We start from the raw sequence: 14,278 nt of genomic DNA on the forward strand, positions 1-14,278 counted from the left end.
CCTGTGAACGTTACCTCACACGACAAAAGAGACTTCGCAGATGTGACTAAATTAAGGATGTTGAGGTGAGATTCTCCTGGATTATTTGAGTGGGCCCTAAATGTAATCACAGATTTCCTAATAAGAGGGAGGCAGAGTGAGATCTGACTACAAGCAGAGGAGAAGGAGATGCGATGGAAGCAGAGAGAGATTTGAAGACGATTCACTGCTGGCTTTAAAGATGGAGGAAGGGGCCATGAGCCAGGAATGCAGGAGGCTGCTAGAAGTAGGGAAAGGCAAGGAAACGGATTCTTCCTAGAGCCTCTGGACAGAATATGGCCTCGCCAGCATCTTGGCTGATTTTGGACTTCTGGCATTCACAGGAGTCCTGGTGGTACAATGGTTAAGTGTTGGGCTGCTAACCAAAAGGTCAGCAGTTCAAATCCACCTGCTGCTCCTTGGAAACCCTATGGGTCACTGTGAGTCCCAATCTACTTGGCAGCAAGGGGTTTGGTTTCTATGGCCTCCAGAACTGAAAGAGGAGCAGCACCAGGCCACTGTGCTTTGTTGGCTATAGTAGGGACTTTTATTCTGTGCAGGACAGGGCCCTTGGAAGGTTTGGGGCAGAGGAGAGGTATGATTTACTGATGTGTGACCAGAATCACATGAGCTGTGACATTGAGAATAAATTGAATGAAGAGCAAGGGTAGAAGTAGGGAGACCAGCTGTTGCAAGGATCCAGGAGGAGTTGGTGGCTTAAACCAAGGCATAAGCAGAAAGTAGTCATATTCTAGGTGTATTTCAGCGATAGAGATGGCAGAATTTGCTGGTAAATTGGATGTGGCATTTGAGAGAAAGATATGAAAAGATGACACCAAGGTTTCTAGCCTGAGCAATTGAAGAACCAAAAAACCAGACCAAACCAGTTGTCTTCAAGTCAATTCTGATTCTTAGCAACCCCGTGTGTGTCAGAGTAGAACTGTGCTCCATAGGGTCACCTTTCAAAAGCCGATCACCACGTCTTTCTTCCAAAGCACTTCTAGATGGACTCAAACCACCAAATGTTTGCTTGGGAGCCAAGCACTTAACCATTTTTGCTATCCAGAGACTCCTAACTAAAGAACGGACTTGCCATTTAGGGAGATGGAGAAGCTGCTGGAAAGTGGGTCAAGGAGACATAAGTGAGCAGACATTTTGAAGCATGCTAAGTATACTTCCCATGGCACTTCCCAACAGAGATGTTGGGAAGGTAACTGGGACCAACCCAGTAATGGAGATCAGAGGTTCTAGAAACTGCACATTGAGAGGAAGACACAGAGAAAAAAGAATGTGAGGAAACTTATTTTAAGAATTGTTCTGGTGGGGAATCACCAGGTGGTAATATGTTTTTGAGAAATTCAAGCAGAGATTAGAATTACTTTTGTTCATGTTTGGTTGCTACACTGCGTTTTTTGGCAGTGACAGCCATGAAGACAGAGCTGTGAGGAGCCCTGCACTTACTCTGGTTACACAATGTCCCAGAACCACCCACGCAGAAGGCTGTGGGCAAACTCACTGTGCTCTGAGCTCTTTATCAATTTCTCCTCCTTCTTTGGCTTCACAGAGACTGTGTACTGGTCATGGGTCTCGGAGTCCAGCACAGGAATCTGGCACCGGTGCCGGGTGTAGGGGCTGCTGAGCTTCTCTTTCAGCACTGGAGAGCATTCCTTCTCCCTGAGAAGCACGGCTGAGGTGAGGGCAGGAGGAAGAGGACCCTGGGAGGGAGAAGGGGACTCTAGGATGAGCTGGGATCTCTGCTGGGGCCCCCAGAGAGAGGAGGAGACTGCCAAGGGCAAGGCCTGGAAGAGGGGAGGGGCACTCACTCCGTGTCGGGGCTGGGCTTGTAGAAGAGGGTGAAGGGGACCGAGCTGGCCACCACGGACCTCACATCCCAGGAGCAGCTGAGCACGTCAGCCCCGTTGAAGAAGCACTGGAGGTTCTGGGGCTGGGCCTCGTCCCCTGGAGGGAGACATTCCCTCGATCATTCCCTCATTCATCCCTCGGTCATTCATTCTGTGGCTCTCAGTGAGGGCCCTCATGGAGGCATCATAGAGAGATCATGAGTTTTGGGGCTCAGAGACCAGGGTGAAAAGCTCAGCTGACACCTGTCAGCTGTGTGACCACAGGGGGCAGAGTGGATTCTTTGAACCTTCATCCTCTCCTGTGTGAAGTGGGAAGAGTATCTAAGTGCCAGTGCTTTGGGGACTAAGCACAATAGTGTTGGCGTGTCCCGCACACAGCAGCCTCATTAAAACGTAGCTGCTATGAATCTGGTCATTACTGTGTTGTAAAGAGTACTAGTCAGGGCACTCTCTGAAGACAGGCCCCTAAGACACAGCCTTGCCTCTGCCAAGTTCAGCAGAGATGGGGCTGGCCTAGGGAAGCTGTTGTACAACCGTGACATGTCACATTCCTGGAATGACACAAGAGTGGACTCTGAGAGCCCTCCTGCTCCAGGATCTCATGATGACCCACCCTCCCCCAGACAGGCCCACCCGAGCTCTGCCAGTTACCTGGCTGGGAGTCCCAGCAGACCTCTGGGCTCCACTTGCTGGGCTGCCCCGAGAGCCCTGTGCTTGGGGCAAGCCGGGTCCGCACACGGGCCACGTAAGTGCTACTGGGCATGAGGTGCTCCAGCCCCAGGATGGCCTGGGAGGAGCTGGAGTAGAGGGTGGAGGCTTCCTGTGGGGATAGAGGAGCTGGAGGAGGAGAGCTGGGCCAGGTCCCTGTGGGCTCAGGGGCAGCTGGCCAGGGCTCCGTACCTCCCAGGAGTCCTGGAGCCGCCGGTAGACCAGCTCAGACTCCAGGTGCCTCTCAGACAGCCAGCGGCTCTGGAGGCCTCCAAGGTGCGCCCTCCAGGTCAGCAGGAAGCCGTCCCCAGCATGGCTGACCTGCAAATCCTCGGGCGCAGGGGGCTGGACTGGAGGGGGAGAAAGAGAAGGATGAGTCAGGGTGGGGACGACTGTAGGGCGGCTAACAGCCTTCATGGCCTTTTGTGTGCACAGACCAGGGCTGCAGGCCCAGCACTGTCTCTACTAGCTGAGTGGCCCTGGCAGACACTTCACCTCCATGGCCTGTCACCTGTGAACTTGTGGAATCCAGTGCGAACATGAATGAAGCTGTGCAGACACTCTGCAAATGTAATGTAAGCTGAGTTAGAGGTGCTGACAAGCTAAAACAAGCCTCCATCCGTTCTGGGTCTCCCCCACTCACCGCATTCTGATCTCTATGGCCTCCTTCCCAGCAGAGGGCACTGTGGCGCATGTTACTCCCTCTCCTGTGTCCACTCTGCATCTCCCTCCCCACCTGCTCACTCTCCAAGGTAGCTCACAGTGCCCTGGATAAGTGTCTCCTTCTCTAAGACCCTTCTTGAGTGCCTCCGTCCCCTGGGGTAGAATCTCATACTTCTCTTTTTGTCCCACCATAAAACCAAACCAAACCCATTTGAGTGGATTCCAACTGATAGCAACCCTGTAAGATAGAGTAGAACTACCTCATAGGGTTTCCAAGGGTATAATCTTTACAGAAGCAGACTGCCATATTTTTCTCCCATGGAGCACCTGGTGGGTTCAAACTGAAGAACTTTCATTTAGCAGCCAAGCACTTAACCACTGGGCAGCCAGGGCTCCTTTGTCCCACTATTGCTGTTGTTGTTAGATGCCGTCAAGCCAGTTCTGACTCAGAGTGACTCTATGCACAACAGAACGAAACAGTACCTGCTCCTGTGCTGTCCTCATGATCATTGCTACGTTGGAGCCCATAGCTGCAGCCACCGTGTCAGTCCATCTCTTTGAGGAGCTTCCTATTTTTTGCTCACCTTGTACTTTCCCAAGTATGATGTCCTTCTCCAGGGACTGGTCCCTCCTGAGAGCATGTCCAAAGCACATGAAACAAAATCTCGCCATCCTGGCTTCTAAGGAGCATCCTGGCTATACTTCTTCCAAGACAGACTTGTTCATTTTTCTGGCAGCCAAAGGTATATTCAATATTCTTTACCAACACCATAATTCAAAGGCATCAATTCTTTTTTGATCTTCCTTATTCGTTGTCCAGCTTTCACATGCATATGTGGTGATTGAAAATACCATGGCTTGGGTCAGCCACAACTTAGTCCTCAAAGTGGCATCTTTGCTTTTCAACACTTGAAAGAAGTCTTTTGCAGCAGATTTGCCCAAATCAGTATGTCATCTGATTACTTGTGTGTTGCTTCCAAGGCTATTGATTGTAGATCCAAGTAAAATGAAATCCTTGACAACTTCAAACTTTTCTCCATTTATTATGATGTTGCTCATTGGTCCAGTTGTGAGGATTTTTGTTTTCTTTATGTTGAGGTGTAATCCATACTGAAGGCTGTGGACTTTGATCTTCATCACTGAGTGCTTCAAGTCCTCTCCACTTCCAGCAAGCAAGGTTGTATCATCTGCATATCACAGGTTGTTAATGAGTCTCCCTCCAATCCTGATGCCCCGTTCTTCTTCATATAGTCTGGCTTCTCGGATTATTTGCTCAGCATACAGGTTGAATAAGCATGGTGAAGGGACACAATCCTGAAGCATACTTTACCTGATTTCAAACCCCACAGTATCCTCTTGTTCTGTTCGAACTACTGCCTCTTGGTCTATGCACAGATTTTGCAGAAGCATAATTAAGAGTTCTGGAATTCCTATTCTTCGCAAAGTTATCCGTAACTTGTTATATTCCACACAGTCAAATGTCTTTGCATAGTCAACAAAACATAGGTAAATATCTTTCTGGTACTCTCTGCTTTCAGCCAAGGTCCACCTGACATCAGCAGTGATACCCCTCATTCCGTGTCCCCTTCTGAATCTGTCTAGAATTTCTGGCAGCTCCTTGTTGACGTACTGCTGCATCCTTTTTTGAATGATCTTCAGCAAAATTTTACTTCGTGTGATGTTAACGATATTGTTCAATAATTTTCACATTCTCTTGAATCACTTTTCTTTGGACACAAATATACATCTCTTCCAGTTGGTTGGCCAGGTAGCTGTCTTCTAAATTTCTTGGCATACACTAGTGAGTGCCTCCAGTTGCCACATCCATTTGTTGAAACATCTCAATTGGTATTCCGCCAACACCTGGAGACTTGTTTTTCTACAATGCCTTCAGGGCAGCTTAGACTTCTTCCTTCGGTACCATCAGTTCTTGATCATATGCTACCTCCTGAAATGGTTGAATCTTTTTGTACAGTGACTCTCTGTATTCTTTCCATCTTCTTTTGATGCTTCCTGTGTCATTCAATATTTTGGCACCAGAATCCTTCAATATTGCAACTCAAGGCTTGAATTTTTTCTTCAGTTCTTTCAGCTTGAGAAATGACAAGCATGTTCTTCCCTTTTGGTTTTCTAACTCCAGGTCTTTGCACATTTCATTATAATACTTTTCTTTGTCTTCTCAAGCTGCCTTTTGGAATCTGTTCAGCTCTTTTACTTCATCATTTCTTCCATTCACTTTAGCTGCTCTACATTCAAGAGGAAGTTTCAGAGTCTCTTCCAACATCCATTTTGGTCTTTTCTTTCTTTTCTGTCTTTTTAATGACCTTTTGCTTTCTTCATATGTGATGTCCTTGATGTCACCCCACAACTCATCTGGTCTTCAGCCATTAGTGTTCAATGGGTCAATCTATTCTTGGGATGCTTTCTAAATTCAGGTGGGATATCCTCAAAGTTGTATTTTGGCTATCATGAACTTGTTTAAATTTTCTTCAGCTTCAAAATGAACTTCTTATGAGCTCTGTTCTGCAGTTGGCCCCTGGCCTTGTTCTGACAGATGATACTAAACTTCTTCATTGTCTCTTCCCACAGATGTTGTTGGTTTGATTCCTGTGTATTTCATCCAGTGAGGTCCATGTGTATATTTGCCGTTTATGTGGTTGGGGAAAAAGGTATTTGCAATGAATAAGTCATTAGTCTTGTAAAATTCTATCATGCAACCTCCAGCATCGTTTCTATCATCAAGGTCATATTTTCCAACTACTAACCCTTCTTTGTTTCCAACTTTCACATTCCAATCACCAGGTTGTTGCATCTTGTTTGCATGTTTGGTCAATTTCAGACTGCAGAAATTGGTAAAAATCTTTAATTTTCTTATATTTGCCATTAGTAGTTAGTGTATAAATTTGAATAATACTCATATTAACCGGTATTCCTTGTAGATGTATGGATATTGTCCTATCGCTGACAGCATTGTGCAAACCCCAGTGGTGTAGTGGTTAAGAGCTATGGCTGCTAACCAAAAGCCTGGCAGTTTGAATCCACCAGCCACTCCTTGGAAGCTGTATGGGGCAGTTCTACTCTGTCCGATAGCTTGCTATGAGTTGGAATCAACTCGACTGCAAACGGTTTTGGTTTTCACAGCATCATACTTCAGCATAGATCTTGAAATGTTCTTTTTGATGATGAATGGGACACCATTCCTCTTCAATTTGTTATTCTCAGCATAGTAGACTATATGATATTCCAATTCAAAATGGCCAGTACCAGTTCACTAATACCTATGATATCGATCTTTACGCATCCAATTTCATTTTTGATGACTTCCAATTTTCCTAGATTTATACTTCATACATTCCATGTTCTGATTATTAATGGATGTTTGCAGCTGTTTCTTCTCATTTTGAGTTGTACCACAACAGCAGATGAAGGTCCCGAAAGCTTTACTCCATCCATGTCATTAAGGTCAGCTCTACTTTGAGGAGGCAGCTCTTCCTTAGTGGTATTTTGAGCACCTTCCAACCTGAGGGGCTCATCTTCCAGCACTGTATCAGACAGTGTTCCGCTGCTATTCATAAGGTTTTCGCTGACTAGTTATTTAGAAGAATAATGCCACATCCTTCTTTCTGGTCTGTCTTAGTCTGGAAGCTCCACTGAAACCTGTCCGCTAATGGTCACTCTGCTGATATTTGAAATACCAGTGGCACAGCTTCCAACATCACAGCAATATGCAAGCCACCACAGTACGACAAACGGACAGACAAGTGGTGGTGTCCCGCTATAGCCCATTTTAAATCCTTCCACCAGGGTCCTATCACATCATGATGGATTTATGTGTCTCCATGTCTGTCTCTGCAAGTAGATGATGAGTTCGTGGAAGGCTGGGTATTATATGCCCGTCTCTGTCCCTGTGGCCTGCAATGTAGTGGCTCAGGGTATTTTGGGGGCAATGGTGAATGAATGAATATATGCAAGTAACCTTTAGGGACTTCTCATGAAATCATTCTATTAATCCAAAGCAAATGTGTATCTCCTGCAATCTACTGGGTTAGGCAAGAAGATGCATTCATGGAATGATACGGTTCATGCCTTCCTGAAGCTTCCATGTCTGATTGCTGAGGGATGACTTTCAGACCCCCCAAAATTCAGTATGAGCACATATAAGATGTAAATATTCTATGCTGGCCTTAGGCTATGGAATGTAGGAGCTGGAGCCCCTCAGAAATCCAGAAACCCAGAATGGCAAGTGCACAGCACACAATCCACCCCCTCCCAACCCACACCCACAACAGGCATCAGTAATCAATCATTGCACTCTTAGCCTCTGAAATCCTTCTCAGCACAGAGCCCCAGGAAACTAATACCAATTCAACAAACTGGGAATCAACTAAGAACCTACTCATCCAACTGAAAAGATTTTAGTCCACTTATTTCACAGATGGAGAAACTGATAGAGGAAGTGAAATGTCCCAGATGTTCAAATGTGGGAACCTGAGAGCAGAGCAGATCAAGTCTGTCCCCTCCCAGCACCTCATAGCCCTCCCAATTCATCTCACATCGTTCCTCAAGTAAACATCAAGTTCATTAATACTTTTAACATAACGTTAAAACATATTAAACTTGCAAGCCAACTATTTAAACTTAAAAACACTGGAAGAAATAAGGGAGACAAAGCCTGACAGATATAACTATATAAAGACAAAAATCTCTCTATTTTATAAAAAATAACCAAACCATGAAACAAAAGGTAAAGTGCAAAAAAAAAAAAAAAATTTTTTTTTTGCCCCCAAATTATAGAGAAGGGTTTAATATCTTTACACTGTAAAAGGTTAACACAAATTCAAAAGTCATCAGATAACACAAGCAGGAAGTTCACATACACACACAAAATTCATGTTGGTAACTGACATTTGTTGAATGCTCACCATGAGTCAGGCTCTTGTCAGAGGGCTTTACAGGTATTTACACAAATATATGTGTAGGTTACTATTGGAATCCCCATTTTAAGATGAGAAAACAGGTATAGGGACATTAAGTAACTTGTCCAGGATCACACAGCTAATAAGGGACAGGCTGGGATTGAAACTCACAGCAGGTTGGCTCCAGAGTCTGTGCCCTCAACCGCTACACCAACAGAAGGTATATTTCCCAAGCATCAGCATCATACCTGTCTGTTCTGACATACACTGGCTCAACAGACTCTCCTGTAGGCATGCACACACACAGAAGAAACAACAGAAAACTTTAACACAACTAAATTAGCATTCGCAGGGAGACTGGAGAAATCATAGCTTTTTAAAATAATAGACTGCTAAACTAAATAAAACAACACTCCCCCCCCCCAAAAAAAAAACACATAACCATAGTTGATGGAATTTGAACTATGAGACCCATAATTTTGTTTAAAATCCCAATAATGAATGGAACACTACAAATGATCATGTCATAGAGGTAGACGTTGAAGATAAGGGATTCCCCTAGAATTGAGAGTAAATGGGCAAAAAGAGGGAAAGTTGAAAAGTTGAGACCTAGTGTTGAGATCCCAGTGTTCCCACAGCCAGAAGCAGAGGGCAGAGAGAATCAAGAGCAGGTATAGCAGAGTGTAGCTACCTACCTGTCCTCTTCCTTCTTGGTAACAGAAGCCCAGCTTTTGGCTTCTAAATAGAAAAGGCTGTATTTCCTAGACTGTCTTGCTTCTAGGTGTAGGACCATATGACTAAATGTTGTCTAAGGAGATGTGAGTGGAAGTATTAGATGCACCTTCCAAAAAGGCTGCTTAAAGAGGGCTGACTCAGATGGGAGAGGTTCCTTCTGCCCTTCCTCCTTCTTCCTGCCTGTAACTTGGACATGATGGCTGGAGTGCCAGCAGCCTTCTTGGATCTTAAGGTTACTTCCAGGATGGAAGCCATATGCAAAAATGGTGAAACAGAATGACAGGAGCCTGGATCCCTCATGTCACTGGAGCAACTACACCAGCCTGAGATTGCCTACTTCTGGACATTTTATGTGAGGGAGAAATAAGCTTCTGTTGTTTAAGCCACTGTTGTTTGGGGATTTTCCCTGCCCAGCCCAACAGATACACTTGGAAATAACAGAAGGAAACTTCACGGGGCTTAAGAGGAGATAACAGTCTAAAAACTGAAAAGCAAGATTCACGTTTTAAAGTGCCATACTCAGTCACATAAAAGTTGGTGAAATTTCAGTCTAAGAACTCCTAGAAGCTTACAGAAGGAAACAAATCATGGCAACAGCAAAACAGGTTACCTTCAACAGAACAAGGGTCAAGTTGACACGAGATTTCTCACGAGTGACCTTGAACTCTAATAGATAGCGATCTTCAAAATACTAAGGGAAAATATGCTTAAACCTAGAATCATAAAAAGTTATATGTTCCTTAAAGATCAAGAGAAAGAAAGCAAAGCTACACATTTTGATTATATAAGGACAAGGAAAAGTTTTCAGATCTTTTCTGAAAAAAATTACTGTAGGATGCACTTCAGATAAAAAAAAAATCTAAGAAAGAAAAGTACAATGTTGGAATCAGTGATGAACAAAGAAACCAGTAACAGCCATAAAAACACCCATAGTCAAGCAAAAAAGAATTGTTACTGCATAAAGTAAAAATAAAATACACAATAACAATAAGGAACTAAAACCCAGATGATTTTAAGGTGGGTTGTTGTTGCTGTGTGCGGTCAAGTCAATTCTGACGCACAGCGACCCTATAGAACAGAGTAAAACTCCCCTATAAGGTTTCCTAGGCTGTAAATCTTTATGGGGGAAGAGAGCCAGGTCTTTTCTCCCACGGGGCCTCTGGTAAGTTTGAAATGCTGACTTTTCGAAGCAGCTGAGTGCTTAATCATTGCGCCATCAGGACTCTTTTTAGTATAGAAGTGGAGTGGAAATTGAAGGAAGCCTGTCTTGATCCCTTAGGGGCTCCTTGCCTTCTGCCCTTCCACAGGACGCACACCTGCCTCAGGTAAATTATCGCAGCTGACTGTATCTACTGTGTCCCTGTTTGCGGCCTCTCCACTCTGATCTCCATTCACATCCATCAAACATATGCTTTGAAGCGTTGTTTGAAATCCATTTGGGACAGCCTAATTCTGATTCCAGTCTTCAAGACAACAGCTTTAGGTGAAAAGAGGCAGGAAGCAAAGGCCTGAGCCTACTCCCTGTCAGACACTTACAAGGGACAATAGGTGGCCCAGTGTTTGCATCAAAGGTGCTAAAGTCATACGATCCTGGGTTCCAGTCTCATCTCTTTCTCCAACACCTGAGTGACCTTGGGAAAGTCACTTTCCTCTCTGTCCCAATTTCATCATCAGTCAAATGGCGGTCATAATAGCACATAACTTGGCATTGTTTGAGAATTAAATAAGAGTTGGCAGTGTCTACTAAAAGCCAGCCACCTGCATGGTTTTTGCCACATCAACATAAACTTTTATAATCATAGCCATTTAAATAAAAACAGACTGCTTTTCATTCTAAGCAATAATTTCCCTGAATCCATGAATTTGAAATGCTGGTTATATTTCTTTCTAATATACAGTCAAATATAACCTAACTAAACCAAAAAACCAAAGCCGTAGCCATTGAGTCGATTCCAACTCATAGTGACCCTGTAGGACAGAGTAGAACTGCCCCACAGGGTTTCCAAAGAGCAGCTGGTGAATTCAAACTGCCGACTTTTGGTTAGCAGTCGAGCTCTTAACCACTACACCACTAGGGCTCTGTAACTTAACTACTTCTATAAAAATGCTCATCTACACCCACTCAAGACCAGTCATCATTTCATGTGCTGCAAGGACACACAAGGACACTGTGGGGGCCACTCAGCAAGAGCAGGAAGGTGCTAAGCTCCATCTGCGAAGTGCAGGAAACTCTCAATATGTCTGACCAACCACTGCCGTTATTGCTCAGTGGTGAGACTTTGGGAAAGTCACTTTACTTCTCTGGGCTTCAGTGCTTCATCTCTAAAATGGGTTGTTGCAGAAGTTGGCTGTGAACACATTGATGAATGAGTTTTGCAAGCTGTAAAGTTTCTACCTGGATAGGGAGGATGGCTGTTCTTTAAGGAAAGGCTTCAGTGCTGGAAACCAATGGCCTGGCAGGTGGTGGGAGTAGCCAGGGGTAGTAGGAGGTCCCTTTGGCTAGAACCTCCTCAAGCTGTAGCTGCTCCAAAGCCTCCATGGTGAGACCATCTCCTCTTCCCTCAAGAGACCCAAACCCAACCCCAAGACAGTATCTCCACCTCTGGAAGACCCCAACTCCCTGGTCTACCTCCTAAACCCAAGCCACCCCTGGTGACCACTGTCCAGACAGGTGACCAAGCCCTGGCCAGGGACCCCAGGCCCTCACCATGCTGGGTCAGAGTAACGGTGAGCTGGGCACCCAGAGGCCTGTCTGGTTGGAAGGAGAAGTGGTCATTGTCACCAGTGACGAAGAAACTGTGAGAGATGACACATCTTCTGGACACACAGGGTGGAGAAGGGCAGTCTGGCCAGGGCATGTCGTCGCTGAGATCACAGGGCACTGGCTCTGGAGGGTAACTGCCAGGAGAGGACACACATTAGCCCAGAGTAAATCAGAATCACTGTTCAACAAATGCTTACAGAGCGGTTCCTACGTGCCAGATCATCCGGGGGCAGGGGCCAGGCAGTGAGCAAAACATGCACGAGTCCCCGCGCATGGAGCTGACATCCTGGTGGGAGGAGACACACATTAGACATGAAAGATGTAGCGTGTCAGATGGAGAAAACGTTGTTCAGACAAATACGGCAGAGGAGATGTGTGGGTTTGAAGGGCTGAGGGAGCAACTTGGAAAAGGGGTTCAGGGAAGGCTTCAAGAGTGGGTAACTTTAGAGCTAATTCCAAGACTAAGCCCTGGGGTATCCTGCCTTTCAGAATCAGGGGGTGGAAGGTACGGGCCTTCAGAGCCGTGAGGTAAGAAATTTCTGTTCTTATAAGCCCGAGTTAGCAATACTTAGTTACAGGCAATCTAGGAAACTAGAACTGGGTGGCTGGGGGATTTCTGGAGGCTTCTGTTGCCTCCTGCAGTAGGAAGCAGGTCACAGGCTGAAGGCAGGGATGGGGGTGTGGTAGTGGGGGTCAGAGGAAGGTGGAGGGGGTGAGCTGGAGGCATACAGAAAGCAGGAGAGAGAAAGTGAAATGGGGGCCTTGTGGGGTGTAGCAGAGGCCACTCCTCCCCAGGGGCAGCCTCCGTGGGGAGGGTCTCCCCACCCAGAGATTCTATCCAGACATTTCATCATCACTCTTATGGCTGATTTGGACTCTCACCGACATCCCAAAATGATGGGAGCTCCTTCCCCAACAGTGAAGCATGGGAGACATGACGTGGGAAAAGGGCAAACCCCACACAGGGAGGTGGGAAGGCCCTAGGAGGACATGGAGCCTGGTCCCTTAAGTTTCTCAGAAAAGAGGAATCTGCCCAGCTTTGACACTCATCCTCCATGCTGCCAGGAGAGGGGTCTTGGTTTCCTCATCTGTGAACTGGGTGTCCTCTCCTGCCTTGCCCCCCTCATCTGAGAACTGAGCACCCTCTCCTGCCTGCCCCCTTCGTCTGTGAACTGGGAACCCTCTCCAACCCTGTGCCCTTCATCTGAGAACTGGGCACCCTCTCCTGCCCTGCCCGCCTCACAGCCAGTAGAACTAAGATAAGGCAGGTGGAATGCCTGGAATGGGAGATTATCACCATCAACAATAACAACAGTAATAATACACTCCCAGAAGCCTGAACAGCAGATACCAGCCTTAGGCCTGGTTGGCAGCCTGCTTGCTAGAACCAGAGCTCCTGGCAGTCTCCTTGTGCTTGGTCCGCTGGGCACCCCCCACCCCTAGGCTGACCCTGGACCTCTCTTCACTCTACACGCCCCACCGGGGTCACTCACTTGTCCCGCCAGCGATAGAGGGTCACATTGATGTACCGCTGGGCAGCCTCGGTGTCCGCCCACCTGCACTGGACGCGGCTGGTGTAGTCGTTATAGCAGCGCAGGCTCTGCAGGGGGACAGCCTCTGACCGGGGAGAGGCAGGAGGGGTCATCCCTCCCCCCCTCCATGTGTCCCTTGTCTCTCCCGTCAGCTGTGGTGTCTGTTCTGTCCAGCCTGATGTTTAGAAAAGGGAATTTGGTTCCCACCCTTAAAGAGAAGCCAAGTTCTGTAAGAACTCTTTGCGTGGGGGTTCATTCTGCTCCAAGAGCCAGAGGGTCACCCCAGCAGGGCTTCCGAACATCAGGAGGAGGTTGCTGGGGACAAAGCCAGGAAAAGAATCCAGGCAGAGGGCCTGGCAGGAGCAAAGGCACAGAGGTGGGAAATGCGGGAGGCTGCTCAGAGCAGCAGAGTGTCTGGTGCAGAAGGAGGAGACAGAGGAAAGTCTGGAGCAGCCCACCTGGAGGTCAGAGGCTCAAAAGCTACACTGAGGGCTGAGGGCAGAGAAGCCTCAGATAGACTTACTGGGAGACCAGGCAAAGGATAGCAGGAGGGTGCAGGCAGAGGGAGAGGAGGGAAGGCGGCCAGGGTGGAACAGGGAGAGAAGGAATGAAGGCAAGGGAGCTGGGAGGCAGGACAGGAGCCACTGGTGCCTCTGGGGGCTTCCTTGGGAATACAATGGAGGGGTGGCCTTAGCAGTGGAGTCCAGAAGTGAGGAGGGGCCAGGGGATAGAGTGGAAGGGTGGCCTCACCCACAGGGCCCAGCAGTGAGGAGGGGGGGCAAGCAAAGGGAGGGAGCAATTGGACTCACCTTGGATCCCCGCCATGCTGCAACCCCAGCACAGAGCCAATAGGACGATGGAGAGCAGCCACCGAGTCAGCGCCATCTCCCTGGTCAGCTCTGGATACGCAGGTGGCCGACAGAGGTGGGTCTACACTTCAGGTAGTTTTGGGATTCCTCACTGCCCAGGAATCTTCTGTCCCTCTCAGGCTGGGGACCAGGCCAGGCCTATCTTAACAGCTTTTGTTGTTCTTCCTTCCACTGTGTTCTTCCCCCAGGAGCTGAGAAAGGAGATATGAGA

The 14,278-nt window shown here is 47.1% G+C and overlaps 1 protein-coding gene across 4 annotated transcripts in view; it reads right to left on the reverse strand.

Annotated features, from left to right (window-relative positions):
- Nucleotides 1-14,278, reverse strand: part of LOC126076011 (cytokine receptor common subunit beta-like) — a 54,663-nt gene that overhangs the window by 11,659 nt on the left and 28,726 nt on the right. For 3 of the 4 annotated variants that reach the window (XM_049884346.1, XM_049884347.1, XM_049884349.1), the window contains 7 exons: nt 14,008-14,258; nt 13,160-13,373; nt 11,610-11,800; nt 2,781-2,938; nt 2,532-2,700; nt 1,842-1,977; nt 1,535-1,692 (listed from right to left, as the gene is read on the reverse strand). In XM_049884346.1, coding sequence (XP_049740303.1) covers nt 1,535-1,692; nt 1,842-1,977; nt 2,532-2,700; nt 2,781-2,938; nt 11,610-11,800; nt 13,160-13,373; nt 14,008-14,083 — 1,102 coding nt within the window. In that variant the 5' untranslated portion in view covers nt 14,084-14,258. The remainder of the gene's footprint in view (nt 1-1,534; nt 1,693-1,841; nt 1,978-2,531; nt 2,701-2,780; nt 2,939-11,609; nt 11,801-13,159; nt 13,374-14,007; nt 14,259-14,278) is intronic. The other variant, XM_049884348.1, reaches the window with a different exon arrangement.

The sequence above is a fragment of the Elephas maximus genome, chromosome 4 (assembly GCF_024166365.1).
Source record: "Elephas maximus indicus isolate mEleMax1 chromosome 4, mEleMax1 primary haplotype, whole genome shotgun sequence".
In the NCBI taxonomy this organism is placed as follows: Eukaryota; Metazoa; Chordata; class Mammalia; order Proboscidea; family Elephantidae; genus Elephas; species Elephas maximus.